This window comes from Oryctolagus cuniculus, chromosome 20 (assembly GCF_051225735.1).
Source record: "Oryctolagus cuniculus isolate XC-2025 breed Fujian yellow rabbit chromosome 20, ASM5122573v1, whole genome shotgun sequence".
Classification (NCBI taxonomy): Eukaryota; Metazoa; Chordata; class Mammalia; order Lagomorpha; family Leporidae; genus Oryctolagus; species Oryctolagus cuniculus.
In genome coordinates, this window is record NC_142886.1 from 9,710,627 (window position 1) to 9,731,845 (window position 21,219).

The following is a 21,219-nucleotide window of genomic DNA, read 5'->3' on the forward strand; positions in this document are numbered from 1 at the left end:
TAATATTTTAAAAGTAACAGGCTTTATCTGATATATTAATTAGGAAAGTATTCTGAATTGTTGGCATTTTGTATGCTAGATATAAGCAATGTTTATGCTGCTATATGTTTGCAAACAGGAAGATAATGACCATATTTAGGCAAGGTGTACTATTTTAGAAAGAATGGAAATTAACAGGTATATCATTTGGACATTGGTTTCACATATAAGGGTTCTTTAATAAGTTTGTGGGAAATGGAAAAAAGACGTTTATTTGATACAAAAATTTTCAAAACAAGGCATAGCTTTTTCACAATATGTATTTTTGTGAACTTTTTGAAGACCCCTCATGCTGGATTTCAGAACTTGTATTTTAATTCCATTTTCCACAAACCTCTTGAAGAATCGTTGTAATTTAGAGAACATGCTACAACAATTACTTTTAAAAGAAAGCCCTGAAGTGTCATGGAAGAAGTCACTTGAGAAGAAAGCCATCCCTCAGTGGGTCATCTTCTTCTATTATAAGGCTTGCAGTCCCCGTGTAGTGGGCTTGTCCGGATACTTCCACTATAACGGCTTTGAAGTCTCCACACGTGGCTTCCTGGGGGGGGGGGGGGATGAAAGGAGTCTGTTATCAAAATACTGCATTCATATGTGTCTGCTTTTAAAGTTGTACCTTCGATTTCCAGCATGCTAAAGAAAACCCAGGAGTTAATCCTATGGGCAATGAAGGTTGGAAGGAGAGGGACCTGGTCAGACTCATGCTTTGGGTAGGCTTTGCTGTAAAGTGGGGCAGACTGGAGACAAGCCCAGGAGCCCAGAAACCTGTTAGAGTCACCTTAATTCCTCAGGCGAAGGCAGTCACTGGGGTAGTTGTCAGTGAAGACACAGAAGGAGAGCATACTGATATAGGCAGGCAGAAAGGTCAGAGGGATTAGACTCATGAGCTGGAAGACCACGCCTCCGCCCTGCCCCTTTCATGACCTCACCTGTATGCCCACCTGCCCATCAGACTACTGACCACTCCCCTTTGGAAGTGACTAAAAGGCCTGGAGCCTCTCTCTTGTTCACTCTGGCCTCTGGGCCATCCCTGATGCCTGCTTGCCTGTGTGGCCCATGCGCTCTCCTGCCCACATGCTCTCTCTACCTGGCAGCCACCGGTCTACACCCTGGAAAAGCCTGGTAAACGTCTAAGCTCCTTCTCCCTTATAAAGCCTTCACTTTCCTGTGTATTTCTCTCTCTAAATCAATGTTAAAACCTTACCACGTCGCCTGTTTAATTTGAGCTGATATTCAGAATTCTTATCTGAATAGACAGCAAGGACCCTCAAAATTAATATTAAAATTCTCAAGAAAGCTAGCCGATAACAGCTACTTTGGAGGGAGAATTGAAAGACTGTTGCCTGCCATGCATGAGCAATAAGGTATGGCAGTGAGTTACGTGACTGTAGATTTCTAGTGTGCAAGTTACTCTAACTGATGCCATTACCCAAGCTAAGGAATGAGAGAGGTGGACGAAGGACATTTTAGGAAGGCAGAACTTTTAGCGAGTTGAGTTTGAGACACTTCTGGGACAGTCATTGAGATGAGTAAGGTGAACAGCTAGGAATGAGTGGTAGATTGGGGGAGAGAAGGGGCTGGAGGTGAAAATCTGGGTCGGCAGCAGCAGAGGGTTGAGAATTGGAAGTCTAAGAAGTGGAAGAAACTGCTCCCGAAGGCGTGCACTGCAGATGAGAAGGAAGCTGAGGACGAAATGTTGGAGGTAACGAGATACAAGGACGGGAAAGACGGCTGGGCTGGGATGGAGACTGAGACGTTACCTTCAGACAGGCTGGCAGAGCCAGACAGAGGCAGGAAGGTGCAAGAGAGAACTCAAGGGGTCTTCAAAGAGTCCGTGGGAAGAGTATATTACGGAAAAGTTATGCATGGACTTCAAAAATCTGTATACCAAAATAAACATTTTAATTCCATTTTCCATAAACCTTCTTTAGTCCTTCATATTCTGGTAAGCATGATTAATAACTGTAAAATAAATAACCGCAAGTCTCAACTGCAGTGTGTCTGATTTTCTAATGTCAAATCTGACATTTTTAGGAAAGCCTTATTACAAAGCTGCTGTAACATAAAGCCTCGTGGAACCTCTGCTTTGGCTAACAGCAACATAATGTAGGTCAATACAGTGTCAGTCCAAGAGACTCATATAAGCTTATTTTGATGCAAGTTTTTTCTAGAATCTTTGGATAGCTTTTTTCCCCACAACATGCATTTTCCATGAACTGTTTGAAAACCCCTTGTATTTGTCAAAACAAGCAAAAACAATTTAAAAAGTGGCATTGTTTTACTTCTTTTTTTAAAAAAATTATTTATTTAAAAGGCATAGGTAGAGAAAGAGAGAGAGACAGACAGAGATATCGAGATCTTCTACCTGCTGGTTCACTTCCCAAATGGCCACAATGGCTGGGGCTGGGCCAGGCCGAAGCCAGGAGCTTCATTTGGATCTCCCACATGAGTGGCAGGGGCCCAAGGACTTGGACCATCTTCCACTGCTTTCCCAGGCACATTAGCAAGGAGCTGGATCAGAAATGGAGCAACCAGGACTCAAACCGGCACCCATATGGGATGCCAGTGTTGCAAGTGCGCCTTTACCTGCTATGCCACAACACCGGCCCAATGTCTTAGTTTTCTTATGAACATAGTTTTGACCTTGGGGGTGTATAGAAATGACTTTGGTGACCCCCATGGGATCCACAGAGCACACTTTGAGAACCAGCGTCCTAGTTGAACAGAACTTTTTATGAGCCTCTTTTAAAATTCTCCTCTGAGAGCTGAGAGAGAAAACTTAACCCAGCAGGCAGCTCAGCCCATTCAGCCTCCTAAGTAGCACATCTGCAACCCAGAACTGAAGGTGTCACTCACCCGCACGGCACTCCCTGTGAACACGGAGCCGGTCGCACTGCTTTTGAAGGCTCTGGTTTGGTTCAGTCCCAGAAGTCCTTTATGATACTGCAGAGCAATCCGGGCTGTCACTCCCGAGCCAGTAGGGCTCCTGTCAACCTGTGCCAGAGGAAACAAGCACGTTCCAGGACCCCGTGACTTACCTCTCGTGCCTAAAATCACAGTTTTAGTACCTGTTCATCTGCAAACACACAGAGGTTGGTGGTTGGGTCCTCGGTGTAAGCATCTTTTCCATCTGTTAATATAGTTCCATACAGGAAGGCAAGGTCCTCACTGTCAGGGTGGTGAATTTTAAACTGAAAACAGTAAAAAGAAACTATCAGCCACACATGAAACTGATTCTTTTAAATTGAGAGACAGGGAGAAAGGGAGAGCTCACCCCCCTAAATGCCTGCTGCAGTGGCTAGGAGGGGGATGGACCCAGGAGCCGGGAGCTTAATCCAGGTCTCCTGTGTGTGGCGGGACCAGTGACTTGAGCCATCACTTGCTGCTTCATAGGGTCTGCATTAGCAGGTGGAGTCAGGGTACGAACCTCGGCGCTCTGATACGGGGTGCAGGGATCTTAATTGGCATCTTAACCGCTAGGCCCAGTGCCCAATCCCAAACCAATACTTTGACTCAGATGCTTTGAGCCCCTCCACGGAGCCATCCTACTCACAGGCTTTACTAAGGAACCGTGCTATTTTATACACATCTCCAAAACACACGCTCTTAGGAGCACTGGCCCTGATGCCCAGGCCACAGGCTGCGGAGCGGAGGCCACTGTACTCTATCCTGAGGAGCATGAAGGGGAGAACGTGGAGAATCAGGTGGGAGTGGCCAGAGCTGAAGGTATTACCAGCGATGGAGGAGACAGGTCGGTGAGAGGCCGTAAGCCCGAAGTTTACAAGAAAGCAGCAGCAGTCTGCACCTGCAATCGGCTAAGTGGTTCCACTGTCTCAAAAGTGCTCTTTTGGGACTGGCGCCATGGCACACTAGGTTAATCTTCCACCTGCAGCACCGGCATCCCATATGGGCGCCGGTTCTAGTCCCGGTTGCTCCTCTTCCAGTCCAGCTCTCTGCTGTGGCCTGGGAAGGCAGTGGAGGATGGCCCAGGTGCCTGGGCCCCTGCACCCCCATGGGAGAGCTGGAGGAGGCTCCTGGCTCCTGGCTTCGGATCGGCACAGTTCTGGCCGTTGCAGCCATCTGGGGAGTGAACCAACAGAAGGGAGATCTTTCTCTCTGTCTCTCTCTCTCTCACTGTCTGTAACTCTACCTGTCAAATAAATTAAAATCTCTTTAAAAAAAAGTGCTCTTTTAATTAAAGAAACTATGACTTTTCTCTGGATTGCACCAAAAAGCAAGTGAAATTATTTTGTGCCAAATGGTTAAATTATTGGCTGTCCCCTTGAGCAGAACTGATGTGTATTTGGAAGATACTATGATAAAATACTTCCGCATATTTCTTCTGACACTCCCAGGAAAAGCATGATTTAGAAAAGTAATACTACTATATATTTTAATTTTGCTATTTATGTTATAAATTGTGCTAGATTAAACCCTCAAAAATGTTAAATGGGCCCATAATAATTATTAGTGCAGTAATTAGCACAGTACCATAATTGTTAGATACTAGTTTTCATGTTATTTTTAGTACTAATATCCAAGATACTCAAATACTGTATGTGTTTTCTTTATAGGTCCCAATTCCAAGGTCATATGCAGACTGTGCCAGAAATGAAAGAATATTCTAGATCCATTTATTATAAACTGATATTATCATTCATTACAAACTTGGAAAAATCAGCTTTTCCAAGCTAAACCTAATTATTTGAATAGCTTCTTAGCAATACAGAAAACATTCAAGAATTAGGAATTAATGTTCTCTGTGAAATAAGAGTCTTATCGGATTAAAGAACTCTTATTTTGTAACCTATATCTAAATTCATTATTTTCAAGTTTTCAGAGAGAATGACCACACATAGGAAAGCACAACCACTTCGAATTAGTGGGATACTTTACAATATGAGGGTACTTTAAAAACTTCATGGGAAAATGGACTTAAAAGATAAGTTCATTTTAAATCCATATGTAGTTTTCTCATAATATGCATTTGAAGACCCCACATACATATGATTTTACCTTTTTTTGCACTAAAATAAACTTAACTTTTAATTCCATTTTTCCACATTCTGAAGTACCCTGGTACATTTACTATATGTTTAAGTAACCATAAACTATATTATTATACAAGTACTATTAAAGTTAATAAGAGCTGTCATTTATTAATGCCCTTATTAAACATTTATTATGGGCCAGATAATACTCTAAGCCCCTTTACATGTATTGGCTTATTTTATTCTTACCACAACCCAAACCCACAAAGCAGACACTTAGTAATTTACATAATTTCCATTTTATAGGTAGACAGACACATGAAGGAGGTTTGGCCAAGGTAGAACTCACAGGTAGTCTTACTCAAAGCTTCAGTTGTTTTTGGTTAAGATTTATTTATTTATTTATTTGAAAGGCAGAGTTGAAGAGAGGAGGAGAAAGAGAGAGGGAGAGAGATCTTCCATCCACTGGTTCACTCCCCAAATGGCCACAATGGTCAGGGCTGAGCCAGGCTGAAGCCAGGAGCCAAGAGCATCTTCCAGGTTGCTCACGTGGGCACAGGGACCCACGCATTCGGCCATCATCCACTGCTTTCCCAGGTGCTCTAGCAGGGAGCTGGATCAGAAGTGGAGCACCTGGGACTCGAGCCAGCACTCTCATGGGATGTCGGCACCTCAGGCAGGGCTCAACCTGCCAGTACCCTATTCTTAATACTACTACTGAGTGACAGACATATTTGCCTTTCTTTATAGACAGGATAGCCTTTATGTCTTCACGCCACAGAGGAAAGCATTTATAATGAAGGCAGCCACTGTACTGACCTGAGCTTTCACTGCTTGGGTCACTGCACTTGCTGCGTCCACAAGCACCCTTGTCTTTGCAGAACACACGTCAAGTCCTAACTTTTCAGCACTGACCAACGCATAAAATGCACCACCATACGCGATATCCACCACCACCTTTCCATGTCCAGGAACGTCCACCATGAGATCTAAAAAAGATGTATTTGGAAATGAGTTTGGTTTTAATATTTTAGCAACAAAATTCATAGCGTGTTCAATATGTTTAATCCACAGAAGTAGGGATTGGGTGGGGAGGGCTTTTCCTATACTAAAAAGGAAGCAGACATGCATTTTCAAAATGAGTAAGCATCAGGTAAATAATAGCTAAGGGGGGCGGCGCTGTGGCATAGCAGGTAAACCCAGCACCTGCAGTGCCGGCATCCTATATGGGTACAGGTTCAAGTCCCAGCTGCTCTACTTCCAACCCAGCTCTCTGCTGTGGCCTGGGAAAGCAGTAAAAGAGGGCCCAAGTCCTTGGGCCCCTGCATCCGCATGGGAGACCCAGAAGAAGCTCCTGGCTCCTGGCTACAGATCGGCGCAGCTCTGGCCATTGTGGCCAATTGAGGAGTGAACCAGCAGATGAAAGGCCTCTCTCTCTCTCTCAGCCTTTCTTTCTCTCTCTGTGTAACTCTGACTTTCAAATAAATAAATAAACCTTAAAAATAATAATAGCCAGGAGCATCTTTGTATTTTAATTTGATGTTTGCATAAGTTATAAAACCTCCAAATGTATTATTTGTCCCTACAATACATGTATATATTGCAAAATATGTAGTTTTTTCATAATACACATTTTCCACTAAATTTTTGAAGATTGCTTGCATGCATGGATTTTGAAAATTTTTTTACACCAAAAAACTTACCTTTGATTCCATTTGTTCTGAACCTGTCCACACTTGTTAACTACCTGAAGGCTTTTTTCTAGGAAATATCCTAGCGGCCTAGAGAGGGCACACCCGAGACATCACTCCTTGAGCAGTAAGAAGGAAACATAGGTCCCCATTGCGCTACTGGAAGGGTTGGAAACAGTGAGGATTTGGCAGCCTATTCACAAGCTACTTTTCTTAGCTGTAGTGGCAAAAGAAGTATTTTAAAAAGAGAAACTTGGCTATATAAACTATAAACACAAACTTCTCCGTCGCATGATGGTATCCCGCAGGCCGACTGAACAAAGCCAGGGGAAATCACTCCCCTCTGAGGTATCGCTTTGCATCAGGGTCCTTGCTTAAGCATTTTAAGACCCCAGCATACCCAAAGCTTCCCTTAAGGTCAGTTATCTGAAATCTCAAAATTGAACTTCCAAAGAGTGGGGCTGGGTGATATTTGGGGGCAGTAAAATTGTCTCTAGCCCTTCTCGAATTTTCTTCTGTACCCCTCTTCCTGTTCAAGTTAGCTTGGTGACTGTGCCCGGGATGAAGGGCATAGCCTAGGAGAGAAAGCAGGGCCTCCTGTTTGTGTTTCACAGAAACCTGTGCTCTCAGGGGGAAGACCTGTGTCAGCAAAGGGGTGTCCTTAGGGAGAAATATTTCTCCTAGAGACAGGAGGAATTCTTCCGGACTGGGAAGGGGAGGCTGCAGGGGCAGAGTGCAGAGGGGACAGTGCTGACAGTGCAGCACAGGAAGAGGCAGCAAGCCAGGAGGGGCGGGCGGACGACGCTCTGCTCCGCCAGTGAGCTGCGCAGTGGGGACCCAAGGACCCTCCTCCCAAGGCCCTGCACTGCTAACAAACCTTTGCTCACACATATGCGTGGTCTGCATCAAGTGTATGGAGGGTGCCTATCATGATAGAACTATGCGTGGATTTCAAAACTTTTTCCAAAATAAACTCATCATTTGATTCAATTTTCCACAAACTTTTTGCAGCACCCTTGTATATAGGAAGGGGACAGCGCGCGGAGAGAAGTGGCTAATTCCACCAACAGGACAAAGTGGGTGCTCAACTCTAGAAATTAAGTTATGAAAAGAAAACATCTGGGATCCAGTGGGGAAGCTGACTCAGCAGAAGTGGTCGCTGAGCCTCCAAGTGCTCCCCTGGTTCACCATTTCTGGAACCCTGGGCCTGGCTTACTTGGGATGGGCAATTGGGTAGAATACCACACCTCACTAAATTTGCTTCCTCTTTTTTAAAATGAACCATATGTCTTTTAAAGTTACTTCCATCCATTTATGTTCTATGACTTTCTTTCCCCCTCATTTTTAAAAGATGTATTTCTTTATTTGAAAGGCAGAGTGATAAGAGAGAGAGATCTTCCATCCACTGATTCACTCCCCAAAATGGCCACAGACATTAAGGCTGGGCCAGGCCAAAGCCAGGAGCCAGGAACTCTATCTGGGTCTCCCACGTGGGTTGCAGGGGCCCAAGCACGCTACCTTCCCAGGCCATTAGCAGGGAGACGTATAGAAAGCAGAGCACAGGGGACTAGAACCAGCGCCTCAGTAAGAGATGCTGGTGCTACAAACAGCAGCTCAGCTCACTGTTCCAGAATGCCAGCCCCACGAACTTTTTTATTTTTTTCCACTAAAATGACTAACATTGGAGAGATATTCTAAAATATTTGCTTCACACGAGCACATCCTGTGTGCCAGGTATGTCACATGCACTGGCCCCTTTACTCACGGCATTAGCTCCTTAAGACCACAGCCTTGCGAGGGGGCACTGTATTTTGCACCACCTCAAGTACTGGAGAGTCACTCACAGAGTAAGTGGCAGAGCTGGGAGTCAACCTCATAACCGGGTGACTCCAAAACCCAAACTCTTTTCACTGAAACATGCAACCTCTCTGCAGAACTCAATCCCGAATCTCAGGGTTTTCATTTCTTCTACACAAGCTTATCACTGGGAGTTTAATTTGATTTGGGTTTTAGCAAGCACCTCCCATGTGCCAATTACTCGGGAAGATGTAAAAGGTACAGGAGGAATAACACACAGGCTTTGCCCCTTCAGAGGTAAAACAAAGTGCACAAGGAAGACACATTTTAAAAGACGCTATAAGAGTGAATGGCGTGGAGTTTTCCAGAAAATTGAAACCTATCTCTTTAAACCACAAAAATTCAAGGATGAGTGAGGCTCACTCATGGGCGTAGGTTCAGATCCTGTTTCTGCCACTTAGTGTGGCTTTGGTGTCCTCATGTGTGAAATGGAATTGCTATTTTCTGTACCTAGGTCGTTTTGAGAAATTCATGTGATGATGTGTGTGGAGTACCTGGCACAAAAAAAAAGGGACACAATAAATGTTAATAAATGCTTAATTTCCAATAGGAATAGGGTTCTCAAGAGGACTACATACCTACATTTCCCAATCAACATATTCTCCAAATTCCATTTAGTTATTCATTCAACAAATCCTCATTAACCACCCACACTGTTGTAGGCACTGGGAGGACAGGGAGCAAAACAAAGGAGTTTGCCTTTCAGCCTGCTGGGGTGGAAATGAGCTCAGCAGCCCTCGGGGGGGGGGGGGGTCCCGTTGTCCTCTTCTCTTTACAAACTGTGACTCTGGCCTGTGGACTTTCCTGCACCAGGTCATCCACGTGGGGAGGGGCAGAGCAGGGACTTTGACACCATCACTCTGCCTTCCATGCATTTTCCAAAGTAGAGAGGTGGGAGCGCATGCTGTTAGTTAACTCCAAGTGACCACTCGTGCTGTCACACAGTGAAGGTCTTGGGGCCGCTGTGCTGCAGGGGCCGGCTCAGTAGCTGGTGAGCCTGTTGCCAGCTCTCATTTCCCACAAACTCCAGAGTGCTGATAACCCGCTGTGGGGAAGCCCGGGGAGAGAAGAGGGGGTGGGGAGGGAAGGGGGTGGACTCAGGCAGCCCTGCTCTCTGACCTGTTCAAGCTGTTTCAGATCCAGTCCTACGCATAAATCCTGCTCCCTCCGTGGACGTGTCACCAGGCTTCCCTAAAGGGGGACGCGGCATCAGCGTGCCCAGAGGCTGCCTGCAGCTGCTTGTCCTCGCTCTAAGGCTGAAAACTGCCTGGGCGACCTTCAACACAAAGCTATGCTGGAATCCAAGTCCTCGGAGATTCAGGATCAAACTTTTCCGCAGAATGACGTTCAGGGCCTGAAGACTTTAAGGGGAAAAAGGGATAACCCTGCGCCTGCCCTGCTCAGTCAGCTCCCAGCACGCTCTCGGGCGCAGCCTTCCTGGGGACAGTACAGGGAGTCTCAGACACCCAGACCAGAGGCCAGCCCGGTGAGGGATCGCCCCTTTGTACGGATTCCCGATCCTACACAAGGTTTCCATGATACACGGGCATCTGTACCAGGGAACCGCACAGTCTTCTCATGGCGCCACGCGCCTACAGAACTCCAGTCATCTAGCATCCCACAGTGTTTCCATGCCGGTTATATATCTCACATAAAAATCATAACTATCTCATATCTCTCAAACGAACCCCAACCCCCGTGAGCTAAGCGAAGCAACATGGGCACAGAGAGGCTAAATCATCGATGTACGGTTGCACAGCTTTCAGGGGTAGCAGGATTTGAGCTCAGGCAATGGCCCGTGCGGATAGAGCCCCATCTTCTAAACTGCGGGGCGCAGGGTTCTCCAAGCGGCTGCTGGCGGCACTTCGACCCAGGAGGAAAGGGGGCAGTGTCAGCGCCTTGTGGGTGGTAACAATGTGTCACTGGGGCAAGCCGGGACCCTGGTGCCCCCTGGTGCCCTCGCTGTCCTCTGCCCCTTCCCAGACCCTGCTGGGCTCTGCCCAAATGTGAAGCCTGAGCCAGGGCTGCTGAGGCGCAGAAGGGAGCCCGGGGCCAAGCGAGCTAGAAATTCCTTCCTTCCCAGGGCCCCGGAGGGAGGGAGGATGTGCAGAATGGCACGCGCCCCGTTCGCCGTCACACGCGTGCGGTTTCCGAAGCGCCTTTTTATTAACTGCAAGCGCACGCTGGGTGGGTTAGGGCGCCGCGCGGGGTGCAGCCCAGGCACCTGCGTCCCGGCTTGCGCCGCGTTACCTGCAGCCAGCACGAAGGCCGGCACGCTGTGGAAGCGCACAGGGCCGCGGCTGCGGCCGCCCTCGCAGGCCACGAAGGCCGCCACCAGTCCACACGGGCAGTGGATGTTGACGCGGGCCTCTCGGGCGCCGAGCGGCGGGGCTGGCACCAGCCCGAAGTCCAGCGCGAAGCGGCCCAGAGCCAGCACGGCGTGGCCGCACATAGAGCTGTAGCCCTCGTTGTGCAGGAACAGGACGCCCAGGTGCGCGTCGGGCAGCTCGCTCGGCACCAGGACGGCCCCATACATGTCCCGGTGGCCCCGCGGCTCCCACACGAGCCGCCGCCGCACGTGGTCAAGGTGCTGGCGCAAGTAGCGCCGCTTGGCCAGCAGCGTGGGGCCGACCACCTCCGGACAGCCGGCCAGCACGATGCGCAGGGGCTCGCCGCCCGTGTGCATGTCCACCACCGACAGCGCCGGCGTCCCCGGGTCGTGCGGGGGCAGGCGAGGCACGGCCAGCGAGCCCTCCATCGTCCGCGTTCGGAAACTCGACCACCGCCCCGCCCCAGCGTTCGCTTTTTAAGCAAGCGACGGCCCCCAAAGAGCCAGGACGCGTGGCAGCCTCAGGGGGCGTGGCCGAGACCAGGAAGTGGGTGGGGCTGCGGCGCGGTCGTCTAGGTTACCGGGGGCGGAGCCTCCGAGGCTGCTGTGGCCCGGATGTCGGGGCATTCCAGCCGCGTCCGCTGACTCCTGGGCGGCTCCAGGGAAGCCTATAAATGGCTCATGGGTGAGGGGGCGCCGAGGGTCGGGGGAGCGCCTGTCTTCGCCGCGGCTTCTTGGCTGCGCGGCAGGTCCGGGCGGGCTGGGCGCGGCGCCTGCTCGCCCCTTGCCGCCCTCCCGGCCCGGACTCTTGCCGGGGTCGGGGTGGTCGCTGCTCCTGGCGCGTTGGCCGCCCACGGGAGGCCGGGCCTCTGGCTGTCCGGTCGGAAGTGTGCCCTCGGCCGCTGTGTTTCCTCCGAGGACGGCGGTAGTGCGAACGGACCGGAAAGGCCGCCGCCGCCGCTGGCTGCAGAGTTGACCGGGTTCGGCCGCGGCCGCAGGTGCGGGTTTAGGAGGTCCCTCCCGGGGAGGCTCGGCGGTCGCGCCGTAAAGTCGTCGCCGTCCTCCGCCTCAGCGAGCGCTTGGAGCCGGAGTTTCCTTTGGAACGTGATGGGCTCTTGCTTTGTTTATTGCACTGGTTTTCAGACCCTGGGCTTTGAGAGACCTTGGATTATTTATATTCCAGTGTAGGAAGATAGATCAGGAAGTTCGCGGAAACTGGGGTTAGAAGACACGTTTCTTGTGGTGCAAAAATTTTTGAAACCTGTTTTTTTTACAATGCACGTTTTCTGGGAATTTTTCGAAGACCCCTCATATTTAGCAAGCATCTTGTAAATAAAGTCCGCAGGAAAAGCTGCGGATTCTTTAACTTCTGCTCTCACCAGAAGCGTGAAAGAGTTCGTGCTCATGCCTGAGCCTAGAACATGGTGATTATAATGGGTTAAGCAAGCGCAGATTAAAGTGAGGAAGCCCATGGGTCTGAAAACTAAGAGATTTTGTAAAAGTGAGAATATTAAACTTGAGTCGTTTGCACCTGGGCTATCCCTGTTTGAATTCCAGTCTCCTTCAATCTGGAAGGAGAAAGGCGTCTCTAGGTGGTGAGTTTGGGAAGCATGTGAGAAATGGTTGTGAAGTCATGAAATGCACAGTGTCCCACAATAATTCACATATACACCGCGCTTGACCGCGTTCCCGGAGAGCAGGGGCCCTGGTGTTTCCTCCTGGCCCCCAGTGGCTCTTAGCTGTGCGTGTGGACTGAGTGCACGGTCGGCAAGTGAAGAGCATGGGTCTCTGATTAAGCATCGCTCCCTCCTGGCTCCTCCCGCGGGTGAGGTCCCGGCCGAGCTGCAGGGTCTCTGGAGCTGCTGTTTTATTTTCCCCAAGCCTGAGATTGCGTGGAGCTTTGTTCAGAGCTGAGTGTGTTTACTCCAGGCCTGCCCTCGATTCTGGAATCACACCCTTTCGCCTTTGTACTGTTAACACGTGTGCTCCTGCACACAAAGGTGGGAACAGGTGCTGTGTGCACAAAACAAGCAGCCGCCTTCCGTCGGGTCCACATTTTCGAAAGCTTAGTTTGGAAGTTTATGATCAGTGAAGTTCCTAAGTGGAGTCCAGTCAAGGTGAGTGGCTCTGTGGAGCCCAGGCTAGACCGTGAGGTCTGGAGATGCCTTGCTCTGCTGGTCCAGGACCTTACTCACAGGGTGCACTCAGCACGAAGTCCAGGGTTGCCTTCTGCAGTGCCACACACTGGAATACATGCACCAGGCTCTTGCCTAATCCATGTCGCGTCTTACAAGGAAGCTGTGATGAGCTGTGTCTGCCCAGTGCCTCAGCTGTTACTGCATTATTCTTTTCTAATCACAAAGATGTCACTCTACTGGCATTTGTTTTTAAAAAGCTGTCGATATTCAACCAGCCTGCCTTGGACTTTACTGCGGGAAGACCCTGTTATTTAAAAATGGCTCAACTGAAATATATGGAGAATGTGGGGTGAGTCTGGTGTTTGTGTGTTACTTCATTGGTGAAGTCTGTTTGTTTTGTGAAATCTCTTTAAAATATACTCATTAATTTATAAGAATGAGACATTAATAAAGTCCTTGTTTGAATTGTTCTCTTGATATCTGTAATACATCTTTCCTTGAGAGTCAGTTATTAAGTGTTTTTAAAAACCTTTTATAATTTTATGGTAATTTCTAATTACATTTAAAAAGGATTTAGTGCACTGGCTTGTCCATTGTCCATTCAGTTAACATTGTAATCCAGAACATTTCTCGGAAATCATTTTTATATGATGTTAGTAGCTAGGTTTTTCATTGAGTGTTAACTATTTTGGTAACTAAGTAAAAAGAATCCTTTCTACTTTAACGTTTTATAACTTTCTACTTTAACGTTTTGTAGCACAAACACTGTAGATTTCTTTTTGTCTTATGTATGCTTTAGTCTTTATTTCTGAAAGCTAACATAGACTTAAATGTTTAAGATGCAGTGCGATGTTTAACAGCGTGGTTCGGGGCGGGTGTTAGTGTCCAGAGTGTCTGCATGTAAGGTTGCTCTCTGTGCATTGTAGGTGTGCCCAAGAGGACAGAGGACCGACGCCCAGAAGCTCTGTCAGCCCTGCACGGAGTCCCCGGAGCTGTACGACTGGCTCTACCTGGGCTTCATGGCCATGCTCCCTCTTGTGTTACACTGGTTCTTCATTGAGTGGTACTCGGGGAAGAAGAGGTCAGCACGTTCTGTGAAGTGTCCACAGGACTGGTGCTAGAGTAGTTGTCACTTACAAGACTTTTTTTTTTTAAAGATTTAATTTATTTACTTGAAAGAGTTACAGAGAGAGGTAGATTCAGAGAGAGAGAGAGAGAGGTCTTCCATCCGCCGGTTCACTCCCCAAATGGCTACACCCTGGCCAAAGCCAGGAGCCAGGAGCTTCCAGGTCTCCCACGAGGGTGCAGGGACCCAAGGACTCGGGCCATCCTCCACTGCTTTCCCAGGCCATAGCAGAGAGCTGGATTGGAAGTGGAGCAGCCAGGACTCAAACCTGTGCCCATATGGGATGCCAGCACTGCAGGCGGCAGCTTTACCCGGTATGCCACAGCACTGGCCCCTTTATTAAGCAGTTGTGCTTCTCTGTTGTTTAAAAAGTTAGTTAACCTACTTTTCCTTTATATACTGATTACTTTTTATAGTGGCAAGACTCAACAGTAGAGCATGTCTTAGTAATTATTAAGGGAACTATCCTTTGTTTTTATTTTTAAGATTTATTTTATTTATTTGAAATAGTAACAGAGAGGTAGAGACAGAGAGGTCTTCCATCCTCTGGTTCACTCTCCAGATGGCCGCAGTGGCCAGAGCTGTGCCGATCAGGAGCCAGGAGCATCCACTTGGCCTTTCACATGGGGGCAGAGGCCCAAGCACTTGGGTCATCCTCCACCGCTTTCCCAGGCACATTAGCAGGGAGCTGGATCCAAAGTGGAGAAGCCGGGACTCAAACCAGCATGCATATGGTATGCAGGTACTACAGGCCGGGGCTTTAACCCTCTGTGCCACAGTGCCGGCCCCTATCCTTTATTATAAATGATCTTGAAAGAATATTTTTAAATTTCTCGACCATAATGCTTTCTACAAAAACATTATGATTACAAAGCTGTATCTTGATCTAAAACCCCTTTTAATTTAATATTAATCATCTAATATAATGTTGTTAAAAGTGATCCAGCTTTAACCTAGTTGTAAAAACTTGTGCTAGCACATTAAGTCAGTAGACATTTATTGAGCACTGTGTTTTGTGTTTGGAAGATCGGGGTAGGAGACACAGAAATGACTGACAAGGCGTATGGTCATAAGCAGAGGAGACAGATGTGTACATAGCTATAATATGAATCAGTCCTAGAAACATAGGGACCAAGTTAAAAACGAGTGCTCTGGAGTCACGAAGAGGGGAGAGAGAAATTGTGCCCAGTGGAATCTGGGAAAGCTCAGGAAGAACAGTGTAGGCAGAGAAATCCCACGAATCACGGTGTGGGCGTGTGAGGTGTCTGATCTGGGTTGTCACAGAGTGAGTCAGCGAAAGGAGGTAACAGGAGGGAGAGAGGACAGTAGATTCAGACCGGAATGCGAACGCTCTTGTAAGGATGTGACCTTTACTGTGGGCATCAGGGAACTGTGGATTCTGTCTCGGCACCCTTCAGCCGCACGGCTTTCCCTGACTTCCTCGGACTTCTCAGAACCTTGTCTGCTTTCTGTGCGCTCCCTTCCGCCTCCACGAGCTCACTGCCCCGCCTGAGTACGTGTCCTCCCACTGCACCCTCCCACCTGCCTGCCTTCCTCAGACTCCAGCTCCAGTGCACCTGCTGGGGAGAGGCCTTACCGACCCAACCTGCAGAGATCGCTCTCCCGCGTTTTCTTTTTTGACAGCTCTCTCGTTTGTTTTATTTTCATGATTGTCTCCTCATTTAATGTCCCTCACACGCCAGGCTTTGAGCTCTGTGGGGCAGTGGCATCTCTCATTGTCCTCGGTGGACTCTCAGGGACCCGAGCAGCAGCTGGCACATGACCACAGTCTGTGTCGGCTGGGTCGGTGGTCAGTTCATGAAGGTCTGGGCTGGGAAAGTAGCGTCACTGGGTGCATGTTAGGAAGATGGTTTCTGTGGAGGGCGGTAGAGGTGAGGTACTAGAAAACTCTTGTCCAGGAAATGACGGCCAGACTGCAGTGTTGGGGTGTGCAGACGATGGTCAGGTGGGCATAGAATCGGTGTTTTTCTGGATCTAGGGTAATGTTTTATAATTGGAAATCATTCATTTTTCTAAAAGAATTTATAAAAGCACTTTTAAAATAGCAGTCCTCATCCTGATTTAATTTTTAATACAGAATGATGAAAGATGAGAGAAAGGAGATGTTACAAACTTTTAACTAAAATAAAATTACCCTTTATCTAACTTAAAGAAAATGACTCAGTTAATTGTTTGGGACTTCTCTACTCATAGGAGAGAAGTAGGGGTATATGGGTACACCTCACCAGATGCACTTGAGTGTAATGTTAGATTTGTTTTGAGGAGAAACATGAAGCAGAGGGGTAGAACGGAGGAGTGGTGTGGTCTGGGAGGAGGGGGGGGAGAAGGAGCAGGTGCTGTGGACAGCAGGCTAAGCTATAGCTCGGAACACCAGCATCCCACATGACAGTACCTGGTCTAAGCTCAGCTCCTCCACTTCTGACCCAGAGCCTTGCGAATGCACCTGGGAACACAGCAGATGATGGCCCAGGTACTCGGGCTGCTGCCACTCATGTGGGAGACCTGACTGGGTTCCTGCCTTCAGGCTTCAGCCTGCCCCAGTCCTGGCTGTTGTGGGCTTTTGGGGAGTAAACCAGTTGGAAGATCCAACTCTCTGTTTCTCTGCCTTTAAAGTCAATAAATAAATCTTTTAAAAAACAACAAAAGGAGGGGTGTGAGCATTTGGCCCAGCAGTCAAGATGCCACTTGGGATGCCCGCTTTCCCTGCAGAGGACCTGCTTTGAGCCTCAACTCCGCATGTCATTCCAGCTTTCTGCTGACGCGCACCCTGGGAGGCAGCAGATAATCACTCAAGTGTTTGGGTCCCTGCCTCCTGCATGGGGGCCCAGATTGAGTGCTGGGCTCCTGATCCAAGCCACCCCAGCCCTCGGTGTTGCAGCATCTGGGGAGTGAACCAGTGGGTGGAAGATCCCTCTCTGTGTCTCTGCCTTTCAAAATAAAATGAAAATTAACAAGCACAAAGCAGGCATTTGTAGTTAGATTTGACTAGGAAATTGGTAGCAAAGAACACGAGGGCCATCTCTGCATTTTCCTGAGACTTCCCACGTAAGGTCAAGAAACGGGGACTTGGCTGTCTGAGGCTAGACCCGAGTTTTCAGTCTTTATTTTTCATTATCACCTCCTTAAGGAGCCATTTTTTTTCCTACTCCATCATTGAAATGTTCATTTCACAGCTATACTGTTACTTATATATGTACTCTAAATGTGTCTGTGCTTCCTGAATATGTAAACTATAAGATTTTTTTGTTCACCCTAAGAGCTAATATTGCCTCCTTAGAGGAGATGTTACCTATTTAAAGTGCATGGCTGATTGTTAATGAAAACCGTCCTCTCTGGCACCCTTGCCTTCTCCAGAGTTTAGTATTAGTTTATCATTAAGACAAAGGCAGGGATTGGCAGACGTTGCATATTTTTATATTGCAGCTCCCAGAGCAGTCAGAAGCTGTGATGCTGGTTTTTATACAATTTGTGGCTTTTAGGATGCATTCACTCAGCAGTAGACAGGGAAACCTGCCATGTACCGGTGGCGTTGTAGGCTCTAGGGTTCAGAGGTGGCTAAAATGTCGGTGCTCAGAGCTTTATGAATGCCAGTCTGATCATCACCATGTATGTGAGGTATATTAATGGTGCGTTTAGAATTTTAATGCTGGCATGAATGGAGTCATACCCCAGTCACACCCCGGAAGAAAAAAGCTGACTGTAGTTGGACATTGAAAAAATGAGTAGAGTTCACTAAACAGAGGAGTTGAAAGGCTCTCTGAGCAGGAATAAGACGGGCAAGCATGGATGCACAGGGAGGATGGTCTGAGCTGGGGGTGGTGTGTGAATCGGGGTGAAATGAGGTTAGGGCATCCTGAGATTGGAGCAGGAGCAGTCCTAGGAAGTGTTCACAGAACCTGGAGCTCACCCTGAGCCGATCGTGGACACAGTTTGCCGGTCGGTAAACCGCGGCTGGGTGGAAGGTGAGAACTGCCCCGACATGCGGAGGCTCCAGGAACATGGAGTGATGTGGACTGCTGGGAGACACTGCTGGTGAGGGGAGCTGCTCTGAGAGGCGGAGGAGACTCAGTATTCCCCAGCAGGGCCTCCATGGTCAGCCTGCAGCCTGTGAGGGTCACGCAGCGGGGTCAAAGGAGAGCACGGGCAACACAGCAAGGCAGTTACCGTCCTCGTCTCTGTCAGACGGCCGGGGCTTCTCCTCCTAACCACCCTCGTCTCTGTCAGACGGCCCGGAGTTCTCCTCCTAACCACCCTCATCTCTGTCAGACGGCCGGGGCTTCTCCTCCTAACCACCCTCGTCTCTGTCAGACGGCCGGGGCTTCTCCTCCTGACCGTCCTCGTCTCTGTCAGACGGCCCGGACTTCTCCTAACCATCTCATCTCTGTCAGACGGCCGGGACTTCTCCTCCTAACCACCCTCGTCTCTGTCAGACGGCCAGGGCTTCTCCTCCTAACCATCTCATCTCTGTCAGACGGCCGGGACTTCTCCTCCTAACCGTCCTCGTCTCTGTCAGACGGCCCGGACTTCTCCTCCTAACCACCCTCGTCTCTGTCAGACGGCCCGGAGTTCTCCTCCTAACCACCCTCGTCTCTGTCAGACGGCCTGGAGTTCTCCTCCTAACCATCCTTGTCTCTGTCAGACAGCCGGGGCTTCTCCTCCTAACCACCCTCGTCTCTGTCAGACGGCCCGGACTTCTCCTCCTAACCACCCTCATCTCTGTCAGACGGCCCGGGCTTCTCCTCCTAACCACCCTCGTCCACGTCAGACGGCCGGGAGTTCGCCTTCTGACGTCCTGCGGGAATGCGGGGCTCTGAGTGACCCTCCTGCCAGAAATAACTGAAATCTGGCAAAGTAGACTCTGACACATGGCTGATGGTATGGAGGTTGGGGGCTCTCTAAGAACTCTCCTCTTTGAAAAACAAGCCCACCCTGAGCTGGGGCCACAGCAGCAGCGGAACAGTTTAGACCAGGTGATCTGTCCTACTCCCAGCCCGAGTGAGATGGAAATTCCCCGAGATCCAGGCCCGGCAGTGTTGATGCGGTTGACGTCTGGGGAGGGTTTGGCCTTCCTGTTGCTGTGTGGTCACGTGACAGAGCGCACATGCGCTCTCAGGCCTGTTTTACAAGGGCTCTAACCCCACTCATGCGGGCTCCACCCTCATGAGTCGTCTCCTGAACACACTGCCTCTTGCATTGTGGCGCTGGGGGTTGGATTTCAGCCGTAGCAGTGTAGTGGGATGTAAACATGCAGCCCAGCCAAGCGTGGTGGTGGTGGTGGTTAACTAGTAGTTAACAGGTAGTTAACAGGAGGTTAACTACTAAACGCAGGAGGGCTGTCTTTCTTTTTGTAAATCTGTATTTTGGGGGAGGCAAGTAGAGAAAGAAAGGCAGATTCTCCATCCACTGGTTCACCCCCAAATGCCCACAGTGACCAGGAGCTGGGAACACAGTCCGGGCCAGCGTGGCTTCCAGGGTCTGGATTAGCAGCTGGAGTCAGGAACCAGAGCCGGGAATCCAGCATGGCACACGAGTGTCTCACCCACTAGACTGAAAAGCCCGCTCCCAGCAATGATGTTCTCTGCTGGAGTTGGCTTTCACAGAACTGAAGTCGGAAGCAGTGGTAGCCGTGGCTGGTGGCAGACACAGCAAACCCTCCGGACTGGAAAGTTTCCCCACGCTCATTTTAGGCTTTTGAGGCTATTACTCCTTAAGATCTGTTAATTATCTCATAATCTGTGATTACTCAATGTCGCTCCCCGTTTTCGTGGAGGAGCGACACTGAACCCTGCGCTGTTCTTTCGTCTGCTCGGCCCTCCCCGGGTTTGCTGCTGGTTCTTCCCGGCTTGGCTACTGTCCCTTCCACCTCCGTGGAAGGGCAGTTCCCCCTGGCCACATTCCCCACTTCCGCAGGGGAGCGGCACACCGCCGGCCGGCTCTCTCGGGGGCTGCACAGGTGTTCCCTTAGATGTTCCCCTTAGATGTTCCTTGTGAATGCCGTCTCTCTCCTCCTTTATAGTCCTCCTCCGCCAATCCTAACTCGGCTGCCCACACGCCGAGTACACTGCTCTCCTCCAATCAGGAGCAGGTCCTACAGTTTATTGGTTGAACTGGAGGCAGCTGCGTAGAAGCTGTTTTCTCCTCTCCCAGCGCCATATTGTGGGAGAGCAGATGCATAGAATAAGTCTTAATTCCAGTAACTCAGTCTAGTCCGGGTTGCTCCCCACAACTCAACAGCTCCCTAACTTACTAATAGATACAGCAATGTATTTATGCTCCTAAAAGACTACAGATAATGGGCTTTCAGCTACAGAATGAATGACTACTAACTATTTATGAAAGGGTACAGCTACAAGGCATTCAACAAGAAATTGTTCGGAGTAAGCAGGTTTGGTGGGAAAAAGTAAGGAATCTCAAGAAATTAAGGTTGTACTTGCAAAAAATATGGTAGTCGATATGTTAAACAGTTCAAGTTAGAGTTAGGGATGTAGGAAAAAATCCTTACAAGGAAATAAGGGATGGGGCTGGTGCTGTGGCATAGCAGGTTAAAACCCCAGTCTGTAGCGCTGGCATCCCGTATGGGTGCCGGTTTGAGTCCTGGCTGCTCCACTTTGGATCCAGCTCCCTGCTAGTGCACCTGGGAAAGCAACAGAGGATGGCCCAAGTATTTGAGCCCCTGCACCCACATCGGAGACCAAAGGATGCTTTTGGCTCCTGGATTTGAATCAACTCAGCTCCAGCTGTTGCAGCCATTTGAGGACTAAATCAGTGGATGGAAGACCTCTCTCTGTCTACTTCTCTCTGCAACTCTTTCTAATAAATAAGTAAGTCTTAAAAAAAAAAAAAAGAAATAATGGACTGTAACATGGGATGAAAAAAGGAGATGAAAATAAAAAATAGGAGATAATGTGAGGTATAGAATACGTGTACTGTGTATCTGTAGTACCTACTGAGAATCCACCAAGATTCAGTTAAACATTCAGACCCCGGAGATTGCCAGAGGCCACACGGAGCACTTGTCTGCTCAAAA

The 21,219-nt window shown here is 48.9% G+C and overlaps 2 protein-coding genes across 4 annotated transcripts in view; one reads left to right on the forward strand and one right to left on the reverse strand.

Moving 5' to 3' along the window:
* On the reverse strand, nt 1-11,513 carry L3HYPDH (trans-L-3-hydroxyproline dehydratase). Of its 3 annotated transcripts, none has more exons than XM_002723026.6 (5): nt 10,829-11,513; nt 5,850-6,019; nt 3,108-3,230; nt 2,896-3,033; nt 1-580 (listed from the first exon to the last, which is right to left on the reverse strand). In XM_002723026.6, exons 1-5 carry the CDS (start codon nt 11,334-11,336, stop codon nt 455-457), a joined length of 1,065 nt encoding a protein of 354 aa, XP_002723072.1. In that variant the 5' UTR covers nt 11,337-11,513; the 3' UTR covers nt 1-454. The 3 variants fall into 3 exon arrangements, 2 of the variants coding, with proteins under 2 accessions (XP_002723072.1, XP_051694692.1); XM_051838732.3 differs by lacking the exon at nt 10,829-11,513 and adding an exon at nt 8,942-9,070; XR_016226409.1 differs by lacking the exons at nt 1-580; nt 2,896-3,033; nt 3,108-3,230 and adding an exon at nt 8,942-9,072 and having other exon boundaries at nt 5,881-6,019; nt 10,829-11,459.
* Nucleotides 11,503-21,219, forward strand: part of LOC100344687 (JNK1/MAPK8-associated membrane protein) — a 24,453-nt gene continuing 14,736 nt past the window's right edge. Inside the window, 3 exon segments of the mRNA XM_051838739.3 lie at nt 11,503-11,592; nt 13,303-13,394; nt 13,972-14,126. Coding sequence (XP_051694699.3) covers nt 11,589-11,592; nt 13,303-13,394; nt 13,972-14,126 — 251 coding nt within the window. The 5' untranslated portion in view covers nt 11,503-11,588.